General features: G+C 35.9%; 2 protein-coding genes and 1 long non-coding RNA gene across 3 annotated transcripts in view; 1 reads left to right on the top strand and 2 right to left on the bottom strand.

The window, feature by feature from the left end:
- The window catches only part of LOC149735831 (uncharacterized), a 34,303-nt gene extending 22,206 nt beyond the window's left edge, over nucleotides 1-12,097 (bottom strand). Inside the window, exon 1 of the long non-coding RNA XR_016385054.1 lies at nucleotides 11,963-12,097. This is a non-coding gene — a long non-coding RNA (uncharacterized LOC149735831). The remainder of the gene's footprint in view (nucleotides 1-11,962) is intronic.
- Nucleotides 9,295-11,602, top strand: LOC149735832 (uncharacterized). The gene is made up of 3 exons (XM_089878327.1): nucleotides 9,295-10,417; nucleotides 10,489-10,699; nucleotides 11,070-11,602. The coding sequence occupies exons 1-3, from the start codon at nucleotides 9,359-9,361 to the stop codon at nucleotides 11,243-11,245; spliced, it is 1,446 nt and encodes a 481-aa protein (XP_089734453.1). The 5' UTR covers nucleotides 9,295-9,358; the 3' UTR covers nucleotides 11,246-11,602.
- A 567-nt stretch (nucleotides 12,098-12,664) lies between the features above and the next one.
- On the bottom strand, nucleotides 12,665-22,853 carry LOC149735830 (histone-arginine methyltransferase CARM1-like). Its single transcript, XM_089878322.1, has 14 exons — nucleotides 22,650-22,853; nucleotides 22,172-22,288; nucleotides 21,337-21,434; nucleotides 20,551-20,589; nucleotides 20,033-20,098; nucleotides 18,818-18,956; nucleotides 18,315-18,467; nucleotides 16,298-16,440; nucleotides 15,417-15,622; nucleotides 14,905-15,042; nucleotides 14,290-14,411; nucleotides 13,607-13,782; nucleotides 13,450-13,516; nucleotides 12,665-13,087 (listed from the first exon to the last, which is right to left on the bottom strand). The coding sequence occupies exons 1-14, from the start codon at nucleotides 22,831-22,833 to the stop codon at nucleotides 12,963-12,965; spliced, it is 1,773 nt and encodes a 590-aa protein (XP_089734448.1). The 5' UTR covers nucleotides 22,834-22,853; the 3' UTR covers nucleotides 12,665-12,962.
- Nucleotides 22,854-23,394: the final 541 nt, after the last annotated feature.

Genomic DNA, 23,394 nt, shown 5'->3' with positions numbered 1-23,394 from the left:
AGAAATCGTATGAAATCGGATTAAGTATGCGGTTTCTATTTTCTTACGTCACTTAAATTCCAGCAAAGCGTAATCAAGACGATTCGGTGATTAAGATTTTATAATTAAACTGACAGAATCTCTCTATTTAAAATCCGGAAAAACAAAATCCGTAATCCCTGAAAATATGTCATCCTGAATTTAAATATGAATACAATATTTTAATCAACTGACACATTTTTCCTATATTTGACAATAAACAATTATTGTCGCAATTAATTATTGTCGCAATTAAACCAAAACAAAGAATGTTTGAACTGTAAATATTAGGACTTTTTTTACTCAAGTAGTTTTTACCCGTAGCCTGTTTTTAACGTCTGTCATTTTACTTATAATTCCCTTCTTTTCGTTGTTTTTTTTATCTAATTTTCGTTACTGTATTTAAAGAAATAAAAAAGTTCGTTTCTTAGGTTCTTTTTTAAGGTGACTTTTATATAAAAAATTTTTGTAATTTATCGGGTATAAGCATGCTAAATATAAGTGTATAGCATCGAATCTGAACATTTAATGAACCATTTTTGTTGCCTCTTCAAGTGTATATAATTTTAAACTTTAATAGGGTTAAACCATACTATATACTAAAGTGACTTCAGTATACTATGATTAAACGCTTTACAGAAGGTTATTACGACCATAATGTATTAGCGCTTGCTATACAGTAAAAATAAAAGTCCCTTACTGGCACTTGCTATTTTCAACATTATCTGTAAAATCGGGAATTTTTATATAAACGAAAGGTCGTGAGATGTCTTGTTTTAACCCTCAAGGGCTTAGTAGAGCAGAAGTAAAGAATTTCCTTCAAGCGTTTGCTATTTTCACACCTTTAAAAAATTGTTGAATTTTTAAATGGTGTATAATTAGGTTGGGGTAAGATGGCCAATGTTTTTACGCTCTTTTATCGTCCCATTTAACAATATTTACAAAATTAAATAACCATGACCTCGCCATTCAAAACGAGCGTTGTTAGATGTTAAAAACACGATTAAAATATTGGATATTATTGATGAAATCCATAACACTCCACAGTTCTATATTTCGACATATTTTGTCAAAGTATTGGAATTTATAACGGAAGAAACGATTCTCAAATTTTTGAATGACGGCGTGCCCATATGCGTGGGCATGTTGCAACAATGGAGGTGTATAGAATTATAGCCGGGGTGAAAAGAAGTTTAAAGTTAAGGTGCGGAAATTATGAAATCTTTACAACTGTGACGTTGCATATGCCGTTAATAGTTATTTGGGGACAATAAGAATGAACGGTATGCGGCAGAGAAAGAGTGTGCAAACTTAGGAGAAAGAAAGAAACAAATATGGTATATTTGGAGACGAGGAGAAATGTTTTACTCTTTAAAAAGGGAGAAATGAAAACGAAATTTAAATTGCGATTTATCACGGAGCTACGTCAGAGATTTTGCTTCATACGATCTAAGAAGATGACAAAAGGCGCCTGACGCAGTTAGCTCTTGTTTGCTCGGCAAAACATCATAAACGGTTGACGCTGTTGGTGGTATTTACACTTCGTATACTTGCACCCTGTCGCATACACGTTACGACATGTAATGAAATCTGGCTTAAAGTTTTTTTGGCGAGCGGGGACTTTCTCTTCACGTTTGCCATGACAACGCGACGCAAACGTTCAATCGGTGTTCTGAAACTTTTTATTAAATCTCGAATCTCTGACGCAGGTGAGCATATATTTCGTAACAATGCCGCTTATTCTAAATTTGAACGTACGTGATTAGGACAATGCGTCGAATACGTCAACCGTTTGCGTAGCATTGAGACTTTGCTCTTCAATCAAGGGGTAAATGGGGAGAATAATGTTTAGTTTAATGGGCAGGTACAAAGTCTAATTTGACGTTTCGTCTATAAAGTCAACGGAAGCACCTTAAACTTACAGTGTATAGAAACTTTATGGAATTCTCTTTCATACAGTCCACATGTGGTTCATGCGGTCTTTAATGTTAATCCGTCACACACACAGTTGCACAAAAGAAAATCCAAATCATGCGACACCGGTTTAACTTCTTTGAAAAACAATTCAAAATAAAAAATACTTCAAATCCGAAAACACCATAATAATTTTTTTACAAAAATAATAAAAGGGTATGTTTTTTGTCATTTTTGGTAAAAAGTAAATTTAGGGGTACCGTAACGTGTTTAGTTATGTAGTTTAGTTAATGGGTTATTTTGTTAGGTTTAAAGCTTCTGGGGTAATAGTACTGTGGGTAAAGATGGGGTACCGTTGGCACCTAAATCAAAAGTAAGCGTGTTTTAACAAACAAAAACTTTTTTCTTATAGAGATACTGTTATATAATTCCGTAAATATCCTTTGCTTACCACCAAATGGGGTAATACAATGAAAATGGACCATATTAACCCCAACGTAAAATATTTTTGGGTTACTTCCCTGACGCGGGGTCAATGAATAAACATGTTGTTTAGTCGCAAGTTCATATATTGATAAGGAGCGATCAATATTGTGTTTGTTTTCTAGAAACTTCTGTGGAATTCCTATTTATCGTCTTCGATTCCCGCGATAAGTCCGTTTCATTATCAGACGATTATGACGTCATTATGCAGATAGTTAAGCGATAAGAGAACGGTATCTCGCGTCGATTTAAACACCCGTATACCCCCTAGCAAACAGAGCAGATTACGTACGGAATGCAAGACGAACTTGGGTGAACTAAACACAAGATACATATGTTGAGGTTTCTAATTCCTTCTTAGCAAAGAGTTTACCCGATGCGGTGGCTATCGTAGCCGTAAGTCGCTTTTCAGTGGTTTATTCTCGACTCAAAGTGCCAGGCTACTAATTTACGAATTCTCAGTAAAGCGTCGTTTGATTGCTTTTAAATCCAGAGCGACGCGATTAGAAAATGCAACCGGATTAAAGAAGAAGAAATAATAACACAGAAAACCCGCTATGCGGATTCGGGTGTCGGTCCTTGATTGATGTATTTTCTGTTACGCAACAAACAATTTATCTAATCCCAACGTAATTGCTCAATACTGTGCGATATCTCTGGGCTGCTGCGGTCGCCAACGTATTTCGAAAATTCTCAGTTTCTAGGTAAACAGTGGTCAAAACATTTCGGGCAATGGATTTCTAGGTTTAAACATCAAAACATTGAAGGGCGGTATCAACGTAATCTAAGAATGCAAGTTTGGCAGTAATTGCCTTATATTGCAAGCTGTTGATGCTCTACTTAATATTGGCCAAAGTTGGACTAAGTCGGATATAGAAATTGGACAGTGTTTAAACCCAATTATGTAATTTTTAATTTTAATGTTTATTTAAAAAGTATAAATGCCGGGTTTTAAATAATAAAAATTACACACTTTTTCGTACAGAAACTCACATTATTTTTAAGTTTAATAAGTGTGCCGCCATTTTAGGTTAATACATTTGTTTTCGTCTGCAATATTTTAGCTGCTAAATTGAAACATTTTCCATGTGTATCGGTATATCATTAGTGCATATTAACATGCGTACAAAACACACTTGGTTTACCAGTACCGCCATTATCATAGGTTAACTATATAGGATCATGTGTGTACACGACGTAGGCTACAACACTTGCGCTACATTTTATAACTTCCGACGTAGCTATGTACCTTGGAACGTTTTACGAGAGTCATCAGATTTTCTGCTGGGCTGGTAAATCAAAAACTCAAGAACGAAAGGTTAATCTTTACAACATACAAGATTTTAACGGTTTAGCTGAGTTGGTGTACAATATTGCTGATTAGAATATTATACACCGCGCAATACGCTGCTATGCAAACAGTTTAACACTCTTTAAAAGCGAAATAAAAATTCATTAGTTATAGTTGTTTAAAACACGATCAGGATATTTGGATATTATGTGCCAAATTTGTCCCGTCTTCCCCCATCCTACTATATACACAATTAACAACGGTCGATATAGGAGTCACGAGGATACGGTTTATATTTCTTTGAATGTTCTTTGTTTACTACCAAATTGGACGAGAAAATATAACGAAAAAGTGTCCCGTCTCCCCCCACCCCACTATATATGATTAGAAAACATGATCGAAAACATAAAGCATTACAACACAGCATAACGGGCGCAAGTATTTAGAATACCTGATGCTTGTTTTATGTTTAGGCGATACGCGTGTCCACAAATATAGTAGAGTTTAGACAAAAGCTCTGTTTTCGTTTCTCTTAACTGAGACCCGTATGTTTATATTATCGTGCTCGAGAAAAAGGCCGACGCGTGAGCAATTAGGGGCGCGTGTCTTGCTATGCATTATGTTGGTATGCCTGATTTTACGTCGCTTGCAGTAGACTTATATATATATATATATATAGTAGCCTACTGTGGAGTACAACATATATACCGTTTTCACATAATATCCCAATATTTTTCTAATGGGGTTTTAAACAATTAACAACGATTTTTTGAGTCGCGGGACCATGCGGTTATATAATTCTGTAGATATTCTTTATTTACCACTAACTAGGGAACCATCTTACCCCAACCTACTATACTTAACAAAGTCTGATTACTTAAAAAAAATGTCGTAATTTTTTTATAAAAAAAACGTTTGCGAAAAAAATGTGTAGAACACAGTTCAGTATTCCAAGTTTTATATTTGTAGGAATGACCCTGTGTAGTAGGATGGGGTAAGATGGGACACCTTTAGCATATATTATTCAAATATTCTCCTTTTGTAAACAGTTAACATCGGTCGACGGGAGTCGTGAGGATACAGTTTTATAATTCTTCGGATGTCCTTTGTTGACTACCAAATGCGACAAGAAAATCGAATGAAAGAGTATCTCTTCTTCCCCCACCCTACTATATGTCTATATACTATAATAAATGTTTGCGCCGACAATGGAATCTGAAAACAGCTTTCTTAGTCGAAGTTCAAAGTTCTTTTCTAACTTTAACCTAAAAAGCTGCGATCTTGCATGTCTCTACACCGTTATATGGACATTAATCACTTATTCTATTCACCGCAAGCGTGTGGTCGCTATGATTCCAGTCAACCCGAGATAACAGGCTTGTTAACGCAGTACCCGAGGTACAACGCAAGTTTATTCGTAGCAACCGCGGCGGGAGCTGCATTTGATTTCCAAGCCGCTATTGCTTATGTAAAGGTCAAGTCTTCACATAACGATCCATCAGCGCTGCTTAATCTCCATCGGGCAATGTAAACTACCGTCGCTTACTCTGTCGTATTAAATTGAGATTAGTTTTCCTCACGTTGCTACAACTTGCACACAAACGGCGCCGGGACAAGATAAAGGGGAATTGAGCGCGACGTCGTTACGCAGACAATGGTTGATTATTAATGCCTTCCTACGTAATTCTCCTAAATGTAATTACCTACAACGGCATTTGAGAAAAAAATCTTAAGAACTTTGTCAATATTGAAAATAAAAAGGTCATGGGAAAAGAAAGGGTCAAATCTGGGCTAAATTCCAAATTCTTTGACGTGCGTAAGACCTCACCCATATAGAATAGAATGTGCATACACAGTGTTAGGGTAGTGGTATAATTACGTAGGGTTGTGTATGAACTCTAAGTACCAAGTTCAATGGCGTGTCTCACTGTAGGACCTCACCCATATCGAGTAGAAAGTGTAACAGAGTGCATATCCACTGTCGAGTTCCTAATGATATAATCTCTACTGTTCCCAGAAAACGGATTACAAAATATACAACACGTGTAATCGATATTAATTAAACGAACCCGAGTTAGAAGAAGAGCCCATATTATATAATGGCAGACGCGTTACTGTACGGTGTATGGGAGAACAAATATTTTTACAACAGTTACACAAAATAATTAACAAAACCAAACTATATTTGGTAAACATTTTTTTATCTCTTCGAATACAATAGAAGATCAAATTTATCAAAACAGCGAAGAGAATGAAATTAAAGCAGAAAAGCGACAGGCGTTAAAAACAGGCTTGGGGTAAAAAATACTCTACAAAATTTAAATTTATGTTAAAACAACTTCTTGTAAAAAGCCGGAACACTAAACAACTCCGTTCGTTTGCCAATACACAGTCTAATACCACAAACCGGTTTAACGATAACTAGCGTAAGGTGTAGGTTTCTAATAATACTCGTCTTTGATTTGACTTAATTTGTTTACCGAGGGTTCATAGCGATAACTAGTTTTAGGAAGGGGAATTTCGCCACAAAATATATTTCAAAAAGTATGTGTTATGAACGATGTCGTAATTTTATTGTTATCGAGTCCCTTTGGGTTTTAAATGATAAAATGTTTTGTGTGTCGTATGTTATATTCCCTTTAAAAAGACCCCATGTTATAACTTGACAGTGGGCATATGATACATCATGTGTGTCTGGTGTATAAGAAAACACCCACGTTATAGTTTTACGGTAAAAATGTACGTTATAAACGACAGTGGACAAGGGATACAACATGGATGGGCATTCTACTCAAGATCGAGAACTCTAATCAAAAATTCCAAATTCAACTAGAAATATATAAATACACTACATACCAATACACAATGCATCTGCTGTATACGAAGACATAGCACCAGTAATAAAGCCTTAATAATAATCTTCTAGCAATAAACATATAAGCATATACGCCTCGTGTGTATTGTACCTGGTGGTACATCGGTCAATTAACGCAACAGTATTTACGTTTCAACTGAAGGAGAAATTCATTATTTGTGTGGACTTGGAAACTAAACCGTTTCGCGCCGACAATAAAACTACCGATTATCTTTTTGGAACGAAGCGTGTTTTGCGTTTTCGTTACTTTATTACCAGCTGCGAATCGCGTAAGTCGCTTAATTAGGGTCTTTATTACCAAATAGCCACGCGTCTTCTTGATTTCTATTGTTTATAACGAGCAGCGAATTAGAAGGCAAGGAAATGTTTCCGTGAAAGGTGAAATTTTTTTCAAACATTTTGTAGTAAAAAATATTTCTGAGATTTTTAATGTTGAATTTTAATTTCAAATAAAGTTCAAACATGTACATTAAAAACTTGTAATTAAGCAGTTATCAATAAAAATACTGTGTATTTTTCGGCAAAATATTGCAAAAAAAAACATTTTCCAAAAACTTATGACTGAAAAAATTAAAAAATGCCAAAAAGTAATACCAAAAAATAACATTAATTCCATTTTAAATGCAAGTTATTAAAAGGTGACGTCTTTGATTATACATATCTCGGCGGCCAAGAGAAGATTCTGGTTTGAAGGTTTAAACAATCGCTCTTTATTGTGTTTCAAATGTTTAGCAAAACCGGGTTATGGTCAAACCGCTGCAAACTCTTGGGAGCTTAGCAATTCTCAGAAACTTGAACCAAGATAGTGAACTGACATGGCCTCAGAAACCCAGGCGTCGCCGAAATTGGTGAAAGAGCGCTCATTGCTACGAAGTTTCTCAAAAGTGCGGTATCCGGCATCAAGAAAATGCATTAAAAACTCGACCTAATGGTTTTGAGGCGCCGTATCTCTATAGGCTGTATACGCTTGCTGATTTATAAATGGATTAACTTTTTACGGAAACATTGCGCCGATCTAGGCCAGATAGCGGGCATGTTATGAGAACGTTATGAAATTCCTTTCCTTTTTTTAGATTGATTAATCTGACCGTAAACAGGTTCTGTGCGTCCACGTGTTCCAAGGGACCCTTGGCGGCGCGCGGCAATTGCATATATTACTCTCGAATATTACCATAAACAATCCTGGCGTTGCGGTTATGACGTAAACAAACAATACGCGTGACTCCGCTCAGACTGCAACATGTCGACCAGCTGTGACGTAACAGAGAACGCGATTTTTTCGCTGTCGGCGAAAATACGCACGCGTCCCTTCGGTCCTTTGTCTTAATCGACGCGAATGTAACGAATCGCAACGTTCGTGGCTGTTTATTTGGCCAGCTATGTAGCAAATCGAAGAAACACGACGTAGCGACGAACGTAGCAATAAACAAAGCGAGCCACCCGCCCGCCAAAGTGGCGCTTGGAATAGGATTTAAGTGGTGTGTGATATTGCTACAATATATATCATGTCATATATTTCGCACACGCCGTGGGACAAAAACCAGAAAGTGTTTTGCGGTAATTTGTGAGTAAACTAGTAAGTGGTTCCGACGTTTTCAAGGCATGATAAATATGCCACGGCGATAAAAAATAAGAATTTTCTCTCTTTGTGTGATGTGCTACCATTTTAAGGTTGAAAATTGATAACCGAACGTGCTGTTGTCATTCTTATGACAAAAGAATTCCGACGCTATACCGGTGCTATGGATGTTCTAAAACCTCCATGAAGTTTAGAGCAAAGCCGTTCCTTAAGCGACCAAGGTCTATTATGTTCGTATAGAAGTAATATGGCATAAACATACATCGCATGGGGCTTGGTAAATGACAGAGCTGTTCCGCTATCGTAAAATAATAGTATTCCGCCGTCTCTCCCCAAACATTTGCGCATAAGCGAAACAGCGTTAATCAAAGGTGGCTTCTCTTCGCCAGGTAACCCCAGAGCGTGCAAACGTCGTACCAGCGACCTGACAAAGCCGTTCCGTAATCTATCTTCCAATACTTTGCTACCCGCCAAGATACGTTTATGAGTTAAAGTTTATTTTCTGGATTCTGCTAATATTGACAGAGCACACAAGAAGCTTCGCTTGAAACGGCGGTGTCTTGTAAGGCAGATTCGCCCGAGCAAGAATACTTGCAAACAGAAGACGGTTTGATTTTATCTTGTACAACAAAGTACAAACACGGCTAAATTAGGAAATCGGCTTTAACAAATTTTCATAAGACGTGCCGCAATGCGCTTTTAAATTCACAAAATACATTTAAAACCTGTTTTAAAATGCCTAAAATCAAATGCGTGAATAAGGTAAATTTAACTTTAAAAACAAAACACATCGCGGTGTGAAAATGGGCAGAAATTACGGTAAAGTGTCAGCAATTTGCTTTTTATATAACTTGCCCACTCTTACACAAGCGAGAGAAATATGCGCATAAAACGTAGTTACGCATTCAGGTTATATTCTCTCTACAGGTGTGCGGGCATTCTCTCCGTGTGTGCGCAGAGTAATCAGCGACTAAAGAAAAAAGGAAAGACGAAGTTTTTTTGCAGCGCTATTAGCAGCCACCATTAGGATATATAGCAACGACTGTCTTGAAGACAGTTAGTCTACAGGTGCTTGAAACTTATGTGACAAGCAAAATTCTAAGGTGCTTGAAACATGTTATGTTACGAGCGAAATTCTAAACTGTTTAGTTTATTTCAGATACCAGTTGTATGTTAGACGAATGGTAATTGGTTTGAAATGATTAAAATTGATATGGGAAACTCAGACGAATTGCCAGGTTTCCCGCAAATAGGGATGCCGAGCGGTCGTGAAGGTATATTGTCTCAAGCTTCCACGGGAGATGTGTTACTGACGGACCTTGAGAATCTTTGGGAGGAAAACCCGGACTGCTTGGAATCAATACTGAACACTTCGAACAGCGAATGCGGGAGTGATATTGTAGGGTTAGGAGGTGTAGGGTCGACAGAGAAATTGGCCTCAATAGGAGAGACCTTTAGTAGGCAAAACCAAGGCTGTGAAATTGCCGATAATGGTTACTACTGCAGTGGGTTCACGACATGCAACTCGCTAACTGAACCAGCTACCTCTGGGTTGGGATCGGAGTTTTTTACTAACTATTCAAATTCTACCGATTCTGGAATGAAGAGAGAGCAGCACACTTCGCCGTTCATGTACGAAAGGTTAGGTTCCACAAGCCAAGAGATTGAATCTTACCAAAATTTTGAACAAAAATGCAGAAGCTTCGAAACTTTGCACGAAAAACTTCACTCCAGCGCTGCATACAAGTCAACTCAAACTATTAACAACGGTCAATGGCACCCCGCTACAGAATTTTACCATCAACAACTTGAACATTCGATATCGTTGCCCAATGGTTTAGTTACTCCACCGGTAAGCCCTGAAGAAGAAAGACGAAGATCGACACCACCCCAACACACACATAGCAGTTTTACTCCTTTACCGGAACACTGCATTAAAACCGAACACCCGAATATATACAATGGTTGTGAGCGCTTGTGTGAGACGAATTACCAAACCTCATGCGCGCAGTATACGACAGGGGCATACAACTCTTTAAATTCCACCACAACCGGTATAGGTGGTGTAGGGGTCCAACAGCATTTACCAAAATATCCGAAACCGATGTATTCGGAAGACATACAGACTCTGCAGCAAACGAATAAACCACCGTTTGCGCACACCGCACGCAGTAATAGTTGGCCACACCAGCAACCCAACGGCAATTGCGAACTTGTCTTTAACCCACACAGCGCAACAATGTTTACCCATCCTTCGGTAAGCTTACGACTTTTATACTTTGTACAACACCAGTGTGATCGTGTGGTTAACTAATCTTATTCCTGCAGTTTAAGCCAGAAGACGCGGCTTTTTCGATTCTCCCGCACTACCCAGTCAAACAAGCCGTCGTAGACGATAATACCGCTGTAGAAAAGACGAAACGCGGTCGACGATACTGGACCAGAAGGAAAGCCACCTTACACACTTGCGAGTATATTGGATGTGGAAAAACTTACACCAAGAGCTCACACCTCAAAGCTCACATGCGAACGCATACAGGTATGAACTTTGCGGTTTCTATGTTTGCCTGATTCAATGCAAAGTCTACAATGTGTCTAGATATATATAAAGTGACTCAACTAATTGAACCGGCGAGCAAAGCAACCAAATCATAACTGCACGTAGACGAAAACATTAACGCCACAAAAGAGTCCAAAATATATATAGTCCACATTGTGTCAAGATATAATTAAAGTGTTTTTTTTTTCTGATTAAACCCGGGAGCATAAAGTAATCAAATTATTACTGCACGTATAGGCGTAACACTAACGTGTCCAAAAATATACAGTCTACAATGTGTCAAAATATATAAAGTATTTTTTTTTCTGATTAAATCTACGAGTCATAATCAAGACATTACTTTACATAGGTGAGAAGCCATATCACTGCACATGGGCGGGCTGCGGTTGGAGATTCGCTCGTTCTGATGAACTGACAAGACATTATCGGAAACACACTGGGCACCGACCGTTCAAATGCAACATGTGTGAGCGAGCGTTTAGTCGATCCGACCATTTAGCGTTGCACATGAAAAGACACATGTAAGAACCTGCTAGACGGCGTAAGCGAGCCGTACTTTAAAGGAGAAGTCCCGGGCGGACAAATTTCGTTTCTTATCGTTAAGGATCATCGAGTTCACACAACTTTTATATGCGCTGTGATATGATGGTACATTATAAACTAAACAGCCTTATTATTAAGACGTACTTGTGACATTTCGAAATTGCACAATCCACATTTCGTGCCCGATATTTGAAAGTCATTGTGATGTAATAAGTTTCAATTGTGAGGTGATTATCGTCACAAATTTATCGCTTTTTTGTCGTGTACGCGTTTCTGGCCGAGCACTGCCGTTTTCGACACCAAATGAAGTACAAAATATATTTGAAACACAATGTTAAATCGCTATGTAATAATCTATGGTCATAGGTATGTATAGGACCTCGTTACATCGCTTAGTTAGTTGTATAACATATAGTAAAATAGGGGAAAACGGGACACATTTAGCACATAGTATTTAAATACCCTGATAGAGTTCTCTATTTTTTACCACCAAATGGGACGAGAAAACAGTAAAAAGGTGTCCCATCTTCCCCCACTCTACTATAAAATAAATTTCTTCGAATACAATAGCAAAGATTTGATTAATTGAAACTCCGAAGAAAAGTTAGCCGAAAAAGGACGCAGTCATTAAAAAGCTATTAAACAAAACTTTCATATATATTCACAATAAATTAGATCAAATGAGCATATTCTACATACCTTTTAATGTGCGCAACATATACTTGGTCATTTCTTCAACTCTGTTCCATCGATTTCGATTTTTTAAATCCACTAAAACCGTCTTAGCTACGCAAAGCTACACAGTTGTATACTAGTTGTACTGGTACTGCTTGGAACACTGCTGGAGCACAGGCGGCGTAGGATTAAGGCAATTAGCGTGTACGCCTCGAGTAATTGGGCGACGGTTACGCAAGGCTATGCAACCAGCAAAGTATTATGTGCATAATACGATGCATACGTCGTAGTGGAATACTGGCCAGCGTGCCTGCTTATAGCCCAGAGATTCCGGGTGCGAGCCCCCACAATGGCGACAATTTGTCCAATCCAGTTGTCGGGAAAGTGTTCGGTCAATCGGAATTAAAGCGGTAACATTTTTAAGTATGCCGGGTTACGGAGGGTACTATATCGCGGATATGGCGAGCCACGCTTTACCTGGCACTTTTCCTAGTAATTTTTACCCCTATACAGCATTTTAACGACTGTCGTTTTCTTGCGCTTTTCTCTCTTCTCGCTGTCTTAATTAATTTGGTATTCGTTGCTGTATTTGATGAATTTTAAAAGGCTACTTGTCAACCTAAATTTCATGTCTCATATTGTAGCCCTGACCTACACCCAAATGATAGCTATATTAAAACTACACATTTTAAGTTTTGCTTATAAGCTGGCACACACAAGCACACATGTTGTGATTCTCTTGTAATTAGCATTGTGAGACATAGAGAAAAAATTGAAGGACTTTTCGGAAAATGACGTCATATCTTGTAAACAATGGCAGTATTACGTCATAATGTGGTGACAGAAATCGTGAAACTGTTAATTGTAAGAAAAGAACTTGGATGAACAGAAAGTAAAAAAAAGTTAGCGGTATACGTTAGAAGTTAGTAGTGATGTACAGAGCACATTAGCGCCGAATAGCGTCCGCGCAATATGCGAGAACGACGTCGCTGAATGGGGCGAGAGAGTTAATTGTTAAGTAGGTTTAGTAGTAAAGGTTTGGCCCGTTTTGTGCGGGTGTTGGATGGTCTTGTTGCACGTGACAATCGTTGTGGGGAAGCGAAGATTTAGAATTGCTGACGGTTCCCGGGTACGGTATTCCACCTGACACTGAAAAGAAATGTTTATTTTAAGTTTGAGTGAATGAATGTAACTTGTTTATTTTCTTGTGGGTAGGTAATGACAGTTGTTATAACACTATTTCATACACCTTTTGCTGCTTGTGAGTTACCACCTATGTAATTTTGTGGGTAAATTTTGTTTTCGTCTATCTCTATGGCTTACAATTCAAACAACCCATAGGAAACCACTAGATTGAAGAAATTGTTCGTAAATGTCTTGCTCATAAAATATAACCACAATGGTAGCAGTGTGGAGCCTTGAACCCGTATATTTAGGGCTTACCGTAGTCACTATTGTGTCACTTCATTTTTATCAAGCTTATCAAATTTTTTATGAAAAACACAACTTACACAGAGGAACAGTGTTGCAATGTGCGTTCAGACCGTTCTGCATGTTTGCCCTTCCTCCTTCACGATTCTGTACAGTAAAAAAAAAATTTAAATTAAAAATTAAAAGTCTTTTTTCGAAACCCATTTTATTTATTATTTCGCTGCGTCCCTAGGTTACCTGGTAGTGATTGGACGGTGTGTTCTGTGCATGAGCTTGTGTTGACTCATTATAAGGAGCCACAGATGATGGGTACATGCTGTTTGTGTTCGACATGAAACCTGCATTTTGTTGGTTGGCTTCATGGGTTCCTACACCAGCACAATACGGGTCAGATGGTGAAGTATTCTGTGCACCTGTGGTGTATAAAGGGTTTATATTATAATTATTGCATAAGGACATAGGCACCAAGTTTCTAGTTTGCAGGGAAGGTTTAATAATAGTGTGGTGATTGCACTAACTGGAAAATTGTGTCTAAATCCAAGGTCGCATAAATCTCTTGACGCTTGACCCCAACACTTAAAAAGCACGATGGCACTAAATGAGGTAATGGGCCAGCTAAATCCAAGGTCGCATGCTATGGCTTGCCGCAGAACCTCAGTCATATTGTAAAACACTCTGGCAGTGATTAGGGTATTGGGTCAACTCTGGTATAAATCTAGGGTCCTTCAGCAGGCTTTGCCATAGGACCTTACCCACATAGAAAGTACTATAACATGAGCTAATAGGCCAAGTGTGGCCCCATTTTCGTGCCTATGACTCCTACCAATAAAGAAAGAACCATAGCAGCGCTTTTCAACCCCTGATGAAACCCTAGCTGGGTTAAAAAAATATTTAAATCTTAAATTTGAATGTAATCTTACCCGCTGGGGGTGCAGGGGGTTGTCCAGTGTAATGGAAAAATGGATTCTTTAAATCTAAACTGTTCTCTGCTTTACAACCAGTTGATTCCACCATGGCTTCAATATCCACGTCGTAACTTTGTCTACGGTTGGAGATAATGATTAAAAAAGAAGGTTTTCAGGAAAAATATTAAAAAAGAGTTTTAAAAAATACGGATAGGGATTAAAAAAGTGTTTTTTTTTAAAAATAAATATTAAAAAAAGTTTCCTGAAAACAATGTTAAAAAATAGCCTTAAAAGTGGTGAGATTATTTTATATTGGTGAGTGAGGTCTTTAGGGATCTAAGATTTAGTTCAGATTTGGGTCATTTTCCCACATATGTGGTGAGACGAATTCAAACTCTTGGGCGGATTCAAACTGGGAACATGAATGACATGTATATGCAGCCTGGGTGTTGGGGTGATGGGACAAATCCAGTCTGTATCCCAGGTCCCAGAAAAGGAGCAGCATTTTAGCTAGAAACCAAGCAAAAAACTGTTCCAAAAAGTATTTTTAAGTTGTGAGACACTTTAAACCCAGATTGTAACACATTTATTTGTATATTACTATTTTATATTCTTTATATGAGCCCTCACCTTTTATTTGACCTTAGCACAACTTTTCCCAACAAAACCTCCCCAGCTTTAATAAAGAGAGGAGATCTAAATAAACATCGGACCTGGTACCAGTGTGTTAAGGATTCTGTTGGTGAGGTGGACAGCCACACAGTGTTGCTGTGATAAAAACAGTTACATTAAAGGTGGGGGCAAGCCATTTTTTAAGTGCTATAATTAAATATGTAAGCTGTTATAACACAAGTGTTTTGTTTCATAGACCTCGTGCCAGCTTACGATTTACCGCATATGTAAATTTGTGAGTGTGTTTTTATTTTTTTAAGGCTTAAATTAGTGTATTTTATGGCTGACAATTTAGACTACCCATTAGTGACCACTGGGTTGGACCAATTGCCAATAATTGTCTTGTCCAAAAACACATACACCCACAATGGTAACAGCGACAAGCCTTAAACCCAAAACCTACAGCGCCAGAAATGTTACTATTTTAAAATTTTCAGTCAGAAGAATAGATCTTCAAAAAAAGTACTTACATTGTTCCAATGAATGCAATGTCGAACCAGAAAGCCAATCCATGCACAGTTCCTGATGTGTGTGCTGTATATCTTAGTGGTATCTCAATCCTATGTAAATCCTCTTCATGAGCCGATAGGAAGTTAACCGTGTGTTTCACGCTCTTCGCCATCAAGATACGAACGTCAAATGTGTCAACTATTGGCTGTTTGAAATATTCTTCAACCTGGTAAATAAAACTTATTTAATGAGTATAATGTTAAATGTAGCAGGCATTGGCATTAAAACCTTTATTAAAAAAGTAATATAAACTGCAAAAATGAAGCGTCGTATTTTATAAAGCGTTATTTCTGTAAACGTGTTTTTTTATTTTTCGTTTATTTTGTTCTGTTTGGTTAGCATTGAATAAAAAGGAATGTCAACTTTATACCAGAACTTAAATAAAGTCTTAAAAAATGACTTTGCTTGACTTAATGTTTATACAACAAGCTCAAACATTTATATAACATCAGTGACCAAAACAAAACATTATATGTGTATTGTAAGTAATGTGTAATAGATTCATGACAAATCACCGCTGGATTTCAGCCGGAACGAAGTTCCAGAAGCTTGATAAATACAAGTCATCTAAACAGCGGTTTTGCGAAACATTTTAACCCAGATTGCAATAAAATTTATTGCTTTGTTATATTGTAAAGTATAGTAGGGTGGGGAAGACGAGACAAAATATCTAAATATAATGATAGTGTTTACAAACGTATTGCAATCAGTCTATGGATTAACAATGATCAAACGTATTGCAATCAGTCTATGGATTAACAACAGTTTTATATCTCTTTGAATGTTCTTTGTTTACTACCAAATGGGAGGAGAAAATAGAACGACGCAAAAAAGTACTTACAGCATCATCTCGTAATGGACTTAAATCAACCCCATGAAACGACTGTTGGTACCAGAAGTTAGCTTTTGTAAACTGCTCCATATAAAGTAGTTCATCTGAGAAAGGAGCGACGTGCAAATCTCCCATGGTGGGGAACATTAAACCTGGGGGTAAATCAGTCAATCAGAATTGGAAAAATGTACACCATATTTGGACACTCATAACACATTTATATATATATATAGTAGGGTGGGGGGGGGGGGACGGGACACCTTTAGCACATAATATCCAGATATCCTGATAGTGTTTTAAACAATTAACAACAGTCTATGGGAGTCGTGAGAATATGGTTTTATAATTCATTGAATGTTTTGTGTTCACAACTAAATTGGACGAGAAAATAGAATAAAAAGGTGTTGCATATTTCCCCACCATACTATATATAATTTAATAGAATTTAGTCATAACCTGTGTAAACTTTTAATTTATAATATTAAAACGTATGGGATAATGGGTACCCATTTTAAAATACTTTATTCTTTTCAGAGTAAAACTATAAAAAAAGGAATAAAAACTGCCGCTCAGGACCAAGCACAACACCAGGAACTTTAATTTAAATCTTATAAAACACTTTCAAAACGGAATCTCATAAAAAAACATAACACTGAAGCCTTAACAACCAATTAACTTTATAAGGGTAACTGCTTGTTAAATCATTCATTGCCCCACAAATCCAGGATAAATAAACCGCATTCATTTAAATGTAAGAAGCTGTTTAATTCTCAAAGACAATAATGTTGGTTTATTATTTATATTTAAAACTTAAAACATGGAATACAAGTAACTGACGCATAGAACAGATAGATTAAAGATTATAGGTTTAGGCACTCCATGTTGGGGAAATATAAATAATTTATTTGACAAAACCTTTAATCAAATTTGCATGGGTTTTCAGTAGTACAGAAACAATGTTTTGGGAAAATCATAAATAAATATTTGTACATGTTATACTTGTTTTAAAAAACAGCTCTTTTGATATTTATGTGCCTACTTTACAGGACGCTGAAAGGTTCATACGAAAATATTTGCCAGGAAAAATTTTTGCAAAACAAATCCTAAATTAATGTTCTTACAGTTGTAGCTATTAAAGAGTTTCCCTAAAAGACTGGTGTTTTACTTTATGGTTTAAGAAACCACTTGCTAAGTATTGTTGAAGTAACTATAAGAAGTATAAGAGTGCTTGGCAAGTTACTCAGTGGAGAATGGACACTTAAGCCTGTACTGTGGTCACTAATTGGTTCTTAGCATTAAGTCAAGACCATTTTAAAAATATTGTAATAACTTTGGCAACTCGACTACGGGCATGATGGTTATTATTAATTATATAAGTAAGTAGCTCAAACCTAAATTATTTACAATATATATAGTATTTACTATATATTTAAATTTAAAATGTTGTATATTACAGCTATTGGGGTAACCACACACTTAGTAAGGTAGGCTATACCTTATGTTCTCACTAGGATATAAATAACCAAATAAACCAAAAGTCATCTGTTTAACCACACACTAAAATAGCTTCAGCAACTCGACTGTGGGCATGGGAGTGGCAATCATTGAAGAGGCACTCCAGTTCCCACCCATGAGAATATAAATGACCAAACCAACCAAAAGTCATGTCTGCTTATCCACACACTTAAACAGATTTAGCAACTCAACTGGGGACATGGGAGTGGCAATTAGGAAGAGTCACTCAGATTTCCACCCACGAGGATATAAATGACCAAACCAACCAAAAGTCATGTCTGCTTATCAGTTTTCGCACAGCCATACCTTTGGCAACTTGACTGTGGATCGATATGGGGGGAAGGGGGGGTGCATATTTAACTTAAGTATTCTATTCTACAAGGTTTAGGTCCTACAGCATGACACTTCATGGGAACTAGGTCTGAGTTGGCCATTGCCTCTATTAAGAATTAGGCCAGAGTTGGTTCACGAATCACGATCAAAAAAAATATGAACACCTTCAGTTACTTACCATTAGGTTGGTTAAGAAACTTCTTAGCGTGCAGAAAAGTTTCCAACATTCTTTCATTAAACAGCATGTAACCCATGGGTTCTGATATTATAACGTCAACTTTTTCCGGCAGAGTAATCTCTTCTATTTTACCAGGAATTACAACAATTCGACCTGCAGCGTTCAGTGTATAATATAATGTTAGTTAAAGGCAAAAATAATAACAACAGTTATTTTGCAGCTACTACCACACATACGTAAAGTTTGGTGATTTTAAACTTGGTTAAAACAGAGCATGACATAATGTTAAAAGCATTGTAATTGTAATCAAAGGATGCAACGTTCAATGTTTGATAATGATACTATTCACAGGACACTTGTTTCAACCCAGCAGTCACTAATGAATTGTAGCACTATGTGTGTAAGGGAATGGGCCAACCATGGCCAAAATTTAAGGTCACATAGCAAGCCATGGTGTAGGACCTCAGTCCTTGCCCAAATACAATAAAATATAAGCAACGTACCGGCATACTGACTGCATGAAACTAATTTCTTTGTGTGCTCAGCCATGGTACTTGCTTCTACAGCATATACCTTCCTAGCACCTGCCTGCATGGCGAAGAAGGACAAGATACCAGAACCTGCTCCTACATCCAGTACAACCTGCGTGGTAGGTTAACGTTTAAAATAGGCAACAGAAAACATGTAAGTTGTAACCCATATTTTTTTATAACAAGGGCAAAATTAACAATTCTGTTACTTTGGCCAACAGGCATAATGCATATAATCGTTTAGTGGCTTATCTGGTATACAAACAAAGTTTATTTCCAATGTTTCATCTGCCATCTCACAAGACTTCATCAGGCAATGTACACAACAATACTGTCTGTTACTTTTTTATACCAGATGAGCGGGAAAAAAGTCAAAATAAAAATGACTTTAAAAAATAAAACCTTTTCATGTTATTCCTAAAATGTATATATATATATGTATGTTTGTAATGTCATGCTTTCAAATAAAAATAATATAAAAATTCAAAATAAGAAGTTTCTTTTTCAAGCCAATCATTCAATGCAAAATGCTGTGAGATTTAAAACTAACATTAAAAGAATTTAAATATGCCCATACTTATGCACTTATATCATGCCTGATAAATTGGTCTAAAATTACAGTGCAGTACGATGTACTTAACTTAAATTACAGAGTGCATGCACCATGCAGATAATGATTGTGGTTTTATAATATGGATAAATGCCACAGATCATGGGGCTTTACAGTTTTGCATATGCATTGTAAACAGTGTATTGACGTGTTTATCAATATTTAATACAGGCAGTGGCGCAATCAGGGGGATTTTAGGAATCCCAACTTACCCCTTTAAATTTTTTTTTTTTTTGAAAACTAACCCCTAATTTTTAATCATCCAAATATTTTCTTGTTAGTTTGAAACACTTTATTTATTTGGCTCCGTCACTGAATACAGGCTTCCATGTAGGCCACAAATTATGTGCGATAACAAATTTAAGACTGAAAATGCATAAATAAAATGGACTGAAAATTGAAGGCCGGACTGTGTTATTGTTAAGCTAAACTAAAATCAATAGTTTAAAGCAAATTGAAATTCCAAGAGCAATTTTAATGAGAAAATAGAATATTATACATACCGATACCGTAAATATATATATAACATAATTGGTATATACGTTTGGGTATACATTATATTCTGTTGTATACATTACCTTATCACGAAAGTTGATATAGTTTTGAAGCATTGCTTTCTGGTAGGTACCAGTTCGTATGTAATCCTGTAAACAAAACAAAAGTTTAACTAAATATTGTTCATATATTACATATATATATATATAGACTTCAACAATTCTTTCTCAGTACAGTTACCCTCTGACTCATAGTCGTCAAACATGAGCAAACTGATTGGTTATTGTGGTGAATGTAATATACTTGACTCAGCTCACCTAACATCGGAGTAAATGCTATTTTGGGTAAAACTAGGTTTATAAAACATATGATGATGTCACCCTTATTTCAAAAGTTAATGTTACGCCTATGTGCGCTGTCTCACAATTGCTTTTATAATTTATATTTCGGCCAAACCTTTAATACAGCAAGCCACATCGCAGGGGTTCAATTTAAAATCAAGTTAGAAACTACCGTTCAAACATCAATTAAACAGCACAACAGTTAATTAGGTGCGTTATGATGTACAGAAGATATAGATTTTACAAAAGCAATAATTCACCTGCATCATATTTTGTTGCTGTGATAAATATCCATAAAACTGAAACAGAAATTAAAAATTACATTTGAAGGTTTGATTAAAAAAAGGAGTATTTTAAAAATTGTTAAGGAATGTTTATTTTTGTATACATAATTATAATGTGATTAACTTATTTCGAATGGCAACAAAAAGAGATTTAATTGGCGCAAAGTAGTAAGATTTTAAGAAACAGATGTTCAATTTTACATCAACACAATTATGAATACATCGACCTAAATATAAAAATTTGTACACTATTTTATTCATTTAGTTCTGTTGGATTATAAATAAATAAAAGCTTAAACAGTTAAGTGATTAAATTTTCATAAGGTAACACAAGACATAATAGTCTGAGTTTGGATAGTGCATCAATACATAAAGTACCTCAGCTAGACCATCACTCAAACAATTATACATGCCACATTGCGCTTTTCAAACTAGGTGTGTACATATGTATGTGTTAGTTAAATAATGTCTAACAATGTACTTTTATTTTACCTGGAATATACATTTTACTGAAAATTTTAACTTATCTTTTTACTCTATTTTACTTGGAATTCTTATTAACCATTTTTTAAAATGAACGTTAGTATATATATTAGAAGTTAGAACCAGGTTGAGTATCAAACTCAGTACACTTCAGTTACAATGCGCGTGCCCTGTATATTGCCAGACAACATAATCATTAAAACATAAAACAATCATTAAAAAAAAATAAAAACTTTCCAATCGCCTAATGAAAAAATATATATTTTAAAATATTTTCACCTGGAAATATTGAGCTGCAGAAGATTCTTCAGTTCGTTTGTCAAAAACTGATTTAACATTTGGCCTAAAGTTGATGGTGCTTTGAAACCTTTTCAGTTCTGTTAAAACAACTTCTATTAACCAAACACATCTGCATTTTTGGTCAGTTTCAATACAAACATGGCAGCGCATATGATATGATTTTCATCTAAAATGCTTCAGTTAAAAACTAGGTTATTTGACTTGTTTGTATATTGTATTGAATTAAAACTGAAATGGGTGTTAAAATATGTGATGCCAAAACTGTCAATGTTGTATGTGTATATCATTCACAGATATATACATGTTATAGCAATGTAGCAAACCTTGTTTAAATACATTGTATAAACAACAACATCTGTTCTATTCAGTTTCTCATAAAATATCGAACATCAAAAAAAAGTAAATACAGATAAATTAAAGTTTATAAAATGTTTAACCATTTTGTATGCCACATAACATAATATAAATTTTATTTACCTAATTGAATATAGTGGAGAATAGGCTATCAAATTAATTAAAACAACAAATGGAGATATTAGCAGCAAAACAACAGTCTGTAAAATCGTTCAACTTTAAAAGCTACTAACTTAGAAAAAATTGTCAAACATATGGAACCTCACTGATTTAATGTGGTAAATGTACTTTGGATAAATAACAGAGAAACAATATAACCAGTCTAAACAGGACATGTATAAATATGTATAAATATAGGACATAGCACATAGGTATTTTGCCTCATCTTACCATTAAATTATAGGAATATAATAAAACAAGTGGAAATATATTTGTTTTTAACTTGTCTATGTTGACTTACCATCTATGGCTGAAAATGTTAAAAGAACACTGTTATCTCCATGTACATTAATGAGGTAGATGCATTCGCCAGCTCTACAATGTTCGCTCTCCGAACTAATGGTACATTTACAGAACACTGGAAAACAAAACCTTGCGTTAAATACCATACATGTGAATTGTGAAGCAGAATTTATGTTATATGTCTTGGCAAAGGACACATACGCCCACAATGGTAGGAGCGATGAGCCTTGAACCTATAACTTCATTTCTGTTTCATACACCTCATGCCAGCTTAGGAGTTATACCATCTATGTAACTTTGTGGATGTGCTTTTTTTCTGTAGCACAAACAATTTACTGCTACAACAGCAGTTTTGACCTCATTCAATTGAATAACAAACTAAAAAAACATTTTACACCCAAAAACGGCAGACATGATAATTCGTAGTGAGTCAAATACATATTTGAAAACTACAAAAGGCATAGCAAATAACCAACCTATGCAATTCTGCTGTAGAATTGTTAATTGTGCTTCTTCCGAAACTCTTCGAACTTCAACTTTACAAATCTGTCCATCTTTATTTTCTTCTTTTTGTTTCAAATATTTCACTTTTACTTCATCAAATAAAACAATTGTGCATGCCATACTAATATAAAGGAAAACACTGGCACTGCCTAGCATGAGAATATAGATAAGTAGGGTTAATTAAAACGACATAAACAGTTAACAGGTACTATAGTGAAGAAAAAACGTTATAGATTAGGTAATACGTTATTATGTTAAAAGAAACATCATTTATATTTCGGTTTAATTGGTTACCAAAAGTATATTCTTTACTATTACCAAATTTTTATACCTATTTATGCCACAGTTTATTTGGAATATAAAACGCAAAAAGGAATTCATTAACGAAAAAGGTGCAAAACTAAATTCGCGCCATTTCGCAATGCAGGTAAAAATAAAAAGCATGTATATAACTAAAACCGGACATACTTTTCTTATGATATTATAAAATGAAAACATCCATGCTGCACTGCTACAGCCCAAACATAACTAAAACTTGGCAAAACATTCCTTTTGTATTGAACTTGTCAATTTTTCTGATATGCAAAAAAACACCCACGTGATAAAAAACATTGTCTGTTCGCTCGCCATAGAGATAGTATATAACTTTAAATAACCGACATTTTTGCACTTCCATCGGCAAAGAGCAAAGTCAATATTAAAAAATACACTTAATTC

This window comes from Ciona robusta, chromosome 5, assembly GCF_009617815.1.
Source record: "Ciona robusta chromosome 5, ASM961781v2".
Lineage (NCBI taxonomy): Eukaryota > Metazoa > Chordata > Ascidiacea > Phlebobranchia > Cionidae > Ciona > Ciona robusta.
Note: the sequence above shows the minus strand (reverse complement) of the source record. Positions and strands in the feature narration are given on the sequence as shown.

Excerpts from the sequence above, each read along its gene's own strand:
- LOC149735832 (XM_089878327.1), top strand. The coding sequence starts at position 9,359 with ATGATTAAAATTGATATGGGAAACTCAGACGAATTGCCAGGTTTCCCG. Across the intron at positions 10,418-10,488 it reads CAATGTTTACCCATCCTTCG|TTTAAGCCAGAAGACGCGGC; the intron begins GTAAGCTTACGA and ends TTATTCCTGCAG. Across the intron at positions 10,700-11,069 it reads TCACATGCGAACGCATACAG|GTGAGAAGCCATATCACTGC; the intron begins GTATGAACTTTG and ends TACTTTACATAG.
- LOC149735830 (XM_089878322.1), bottom strand. The coding sequence starts at position 22,833 with ATGCTAGGCAGTGCCAGTGTTTTCCTTTATATTAGTATGGCATGCACA. Across the intron at positions 22,289-22,649 it reads TCTACAGCAGAATTGCATAG|TGTTCTGTAAATGTACCATT; the intron begins GTTGGTTATTTG and ends TTTGTTTTCCAG. Across the intron at positions 16,441-18,314 it reads GTTTCTTAACCAACCTAATG|GTTTAATGTTCCCCACCATG; the intron begins GTAAGTAACTGA and ends ATTTACCCCCAG.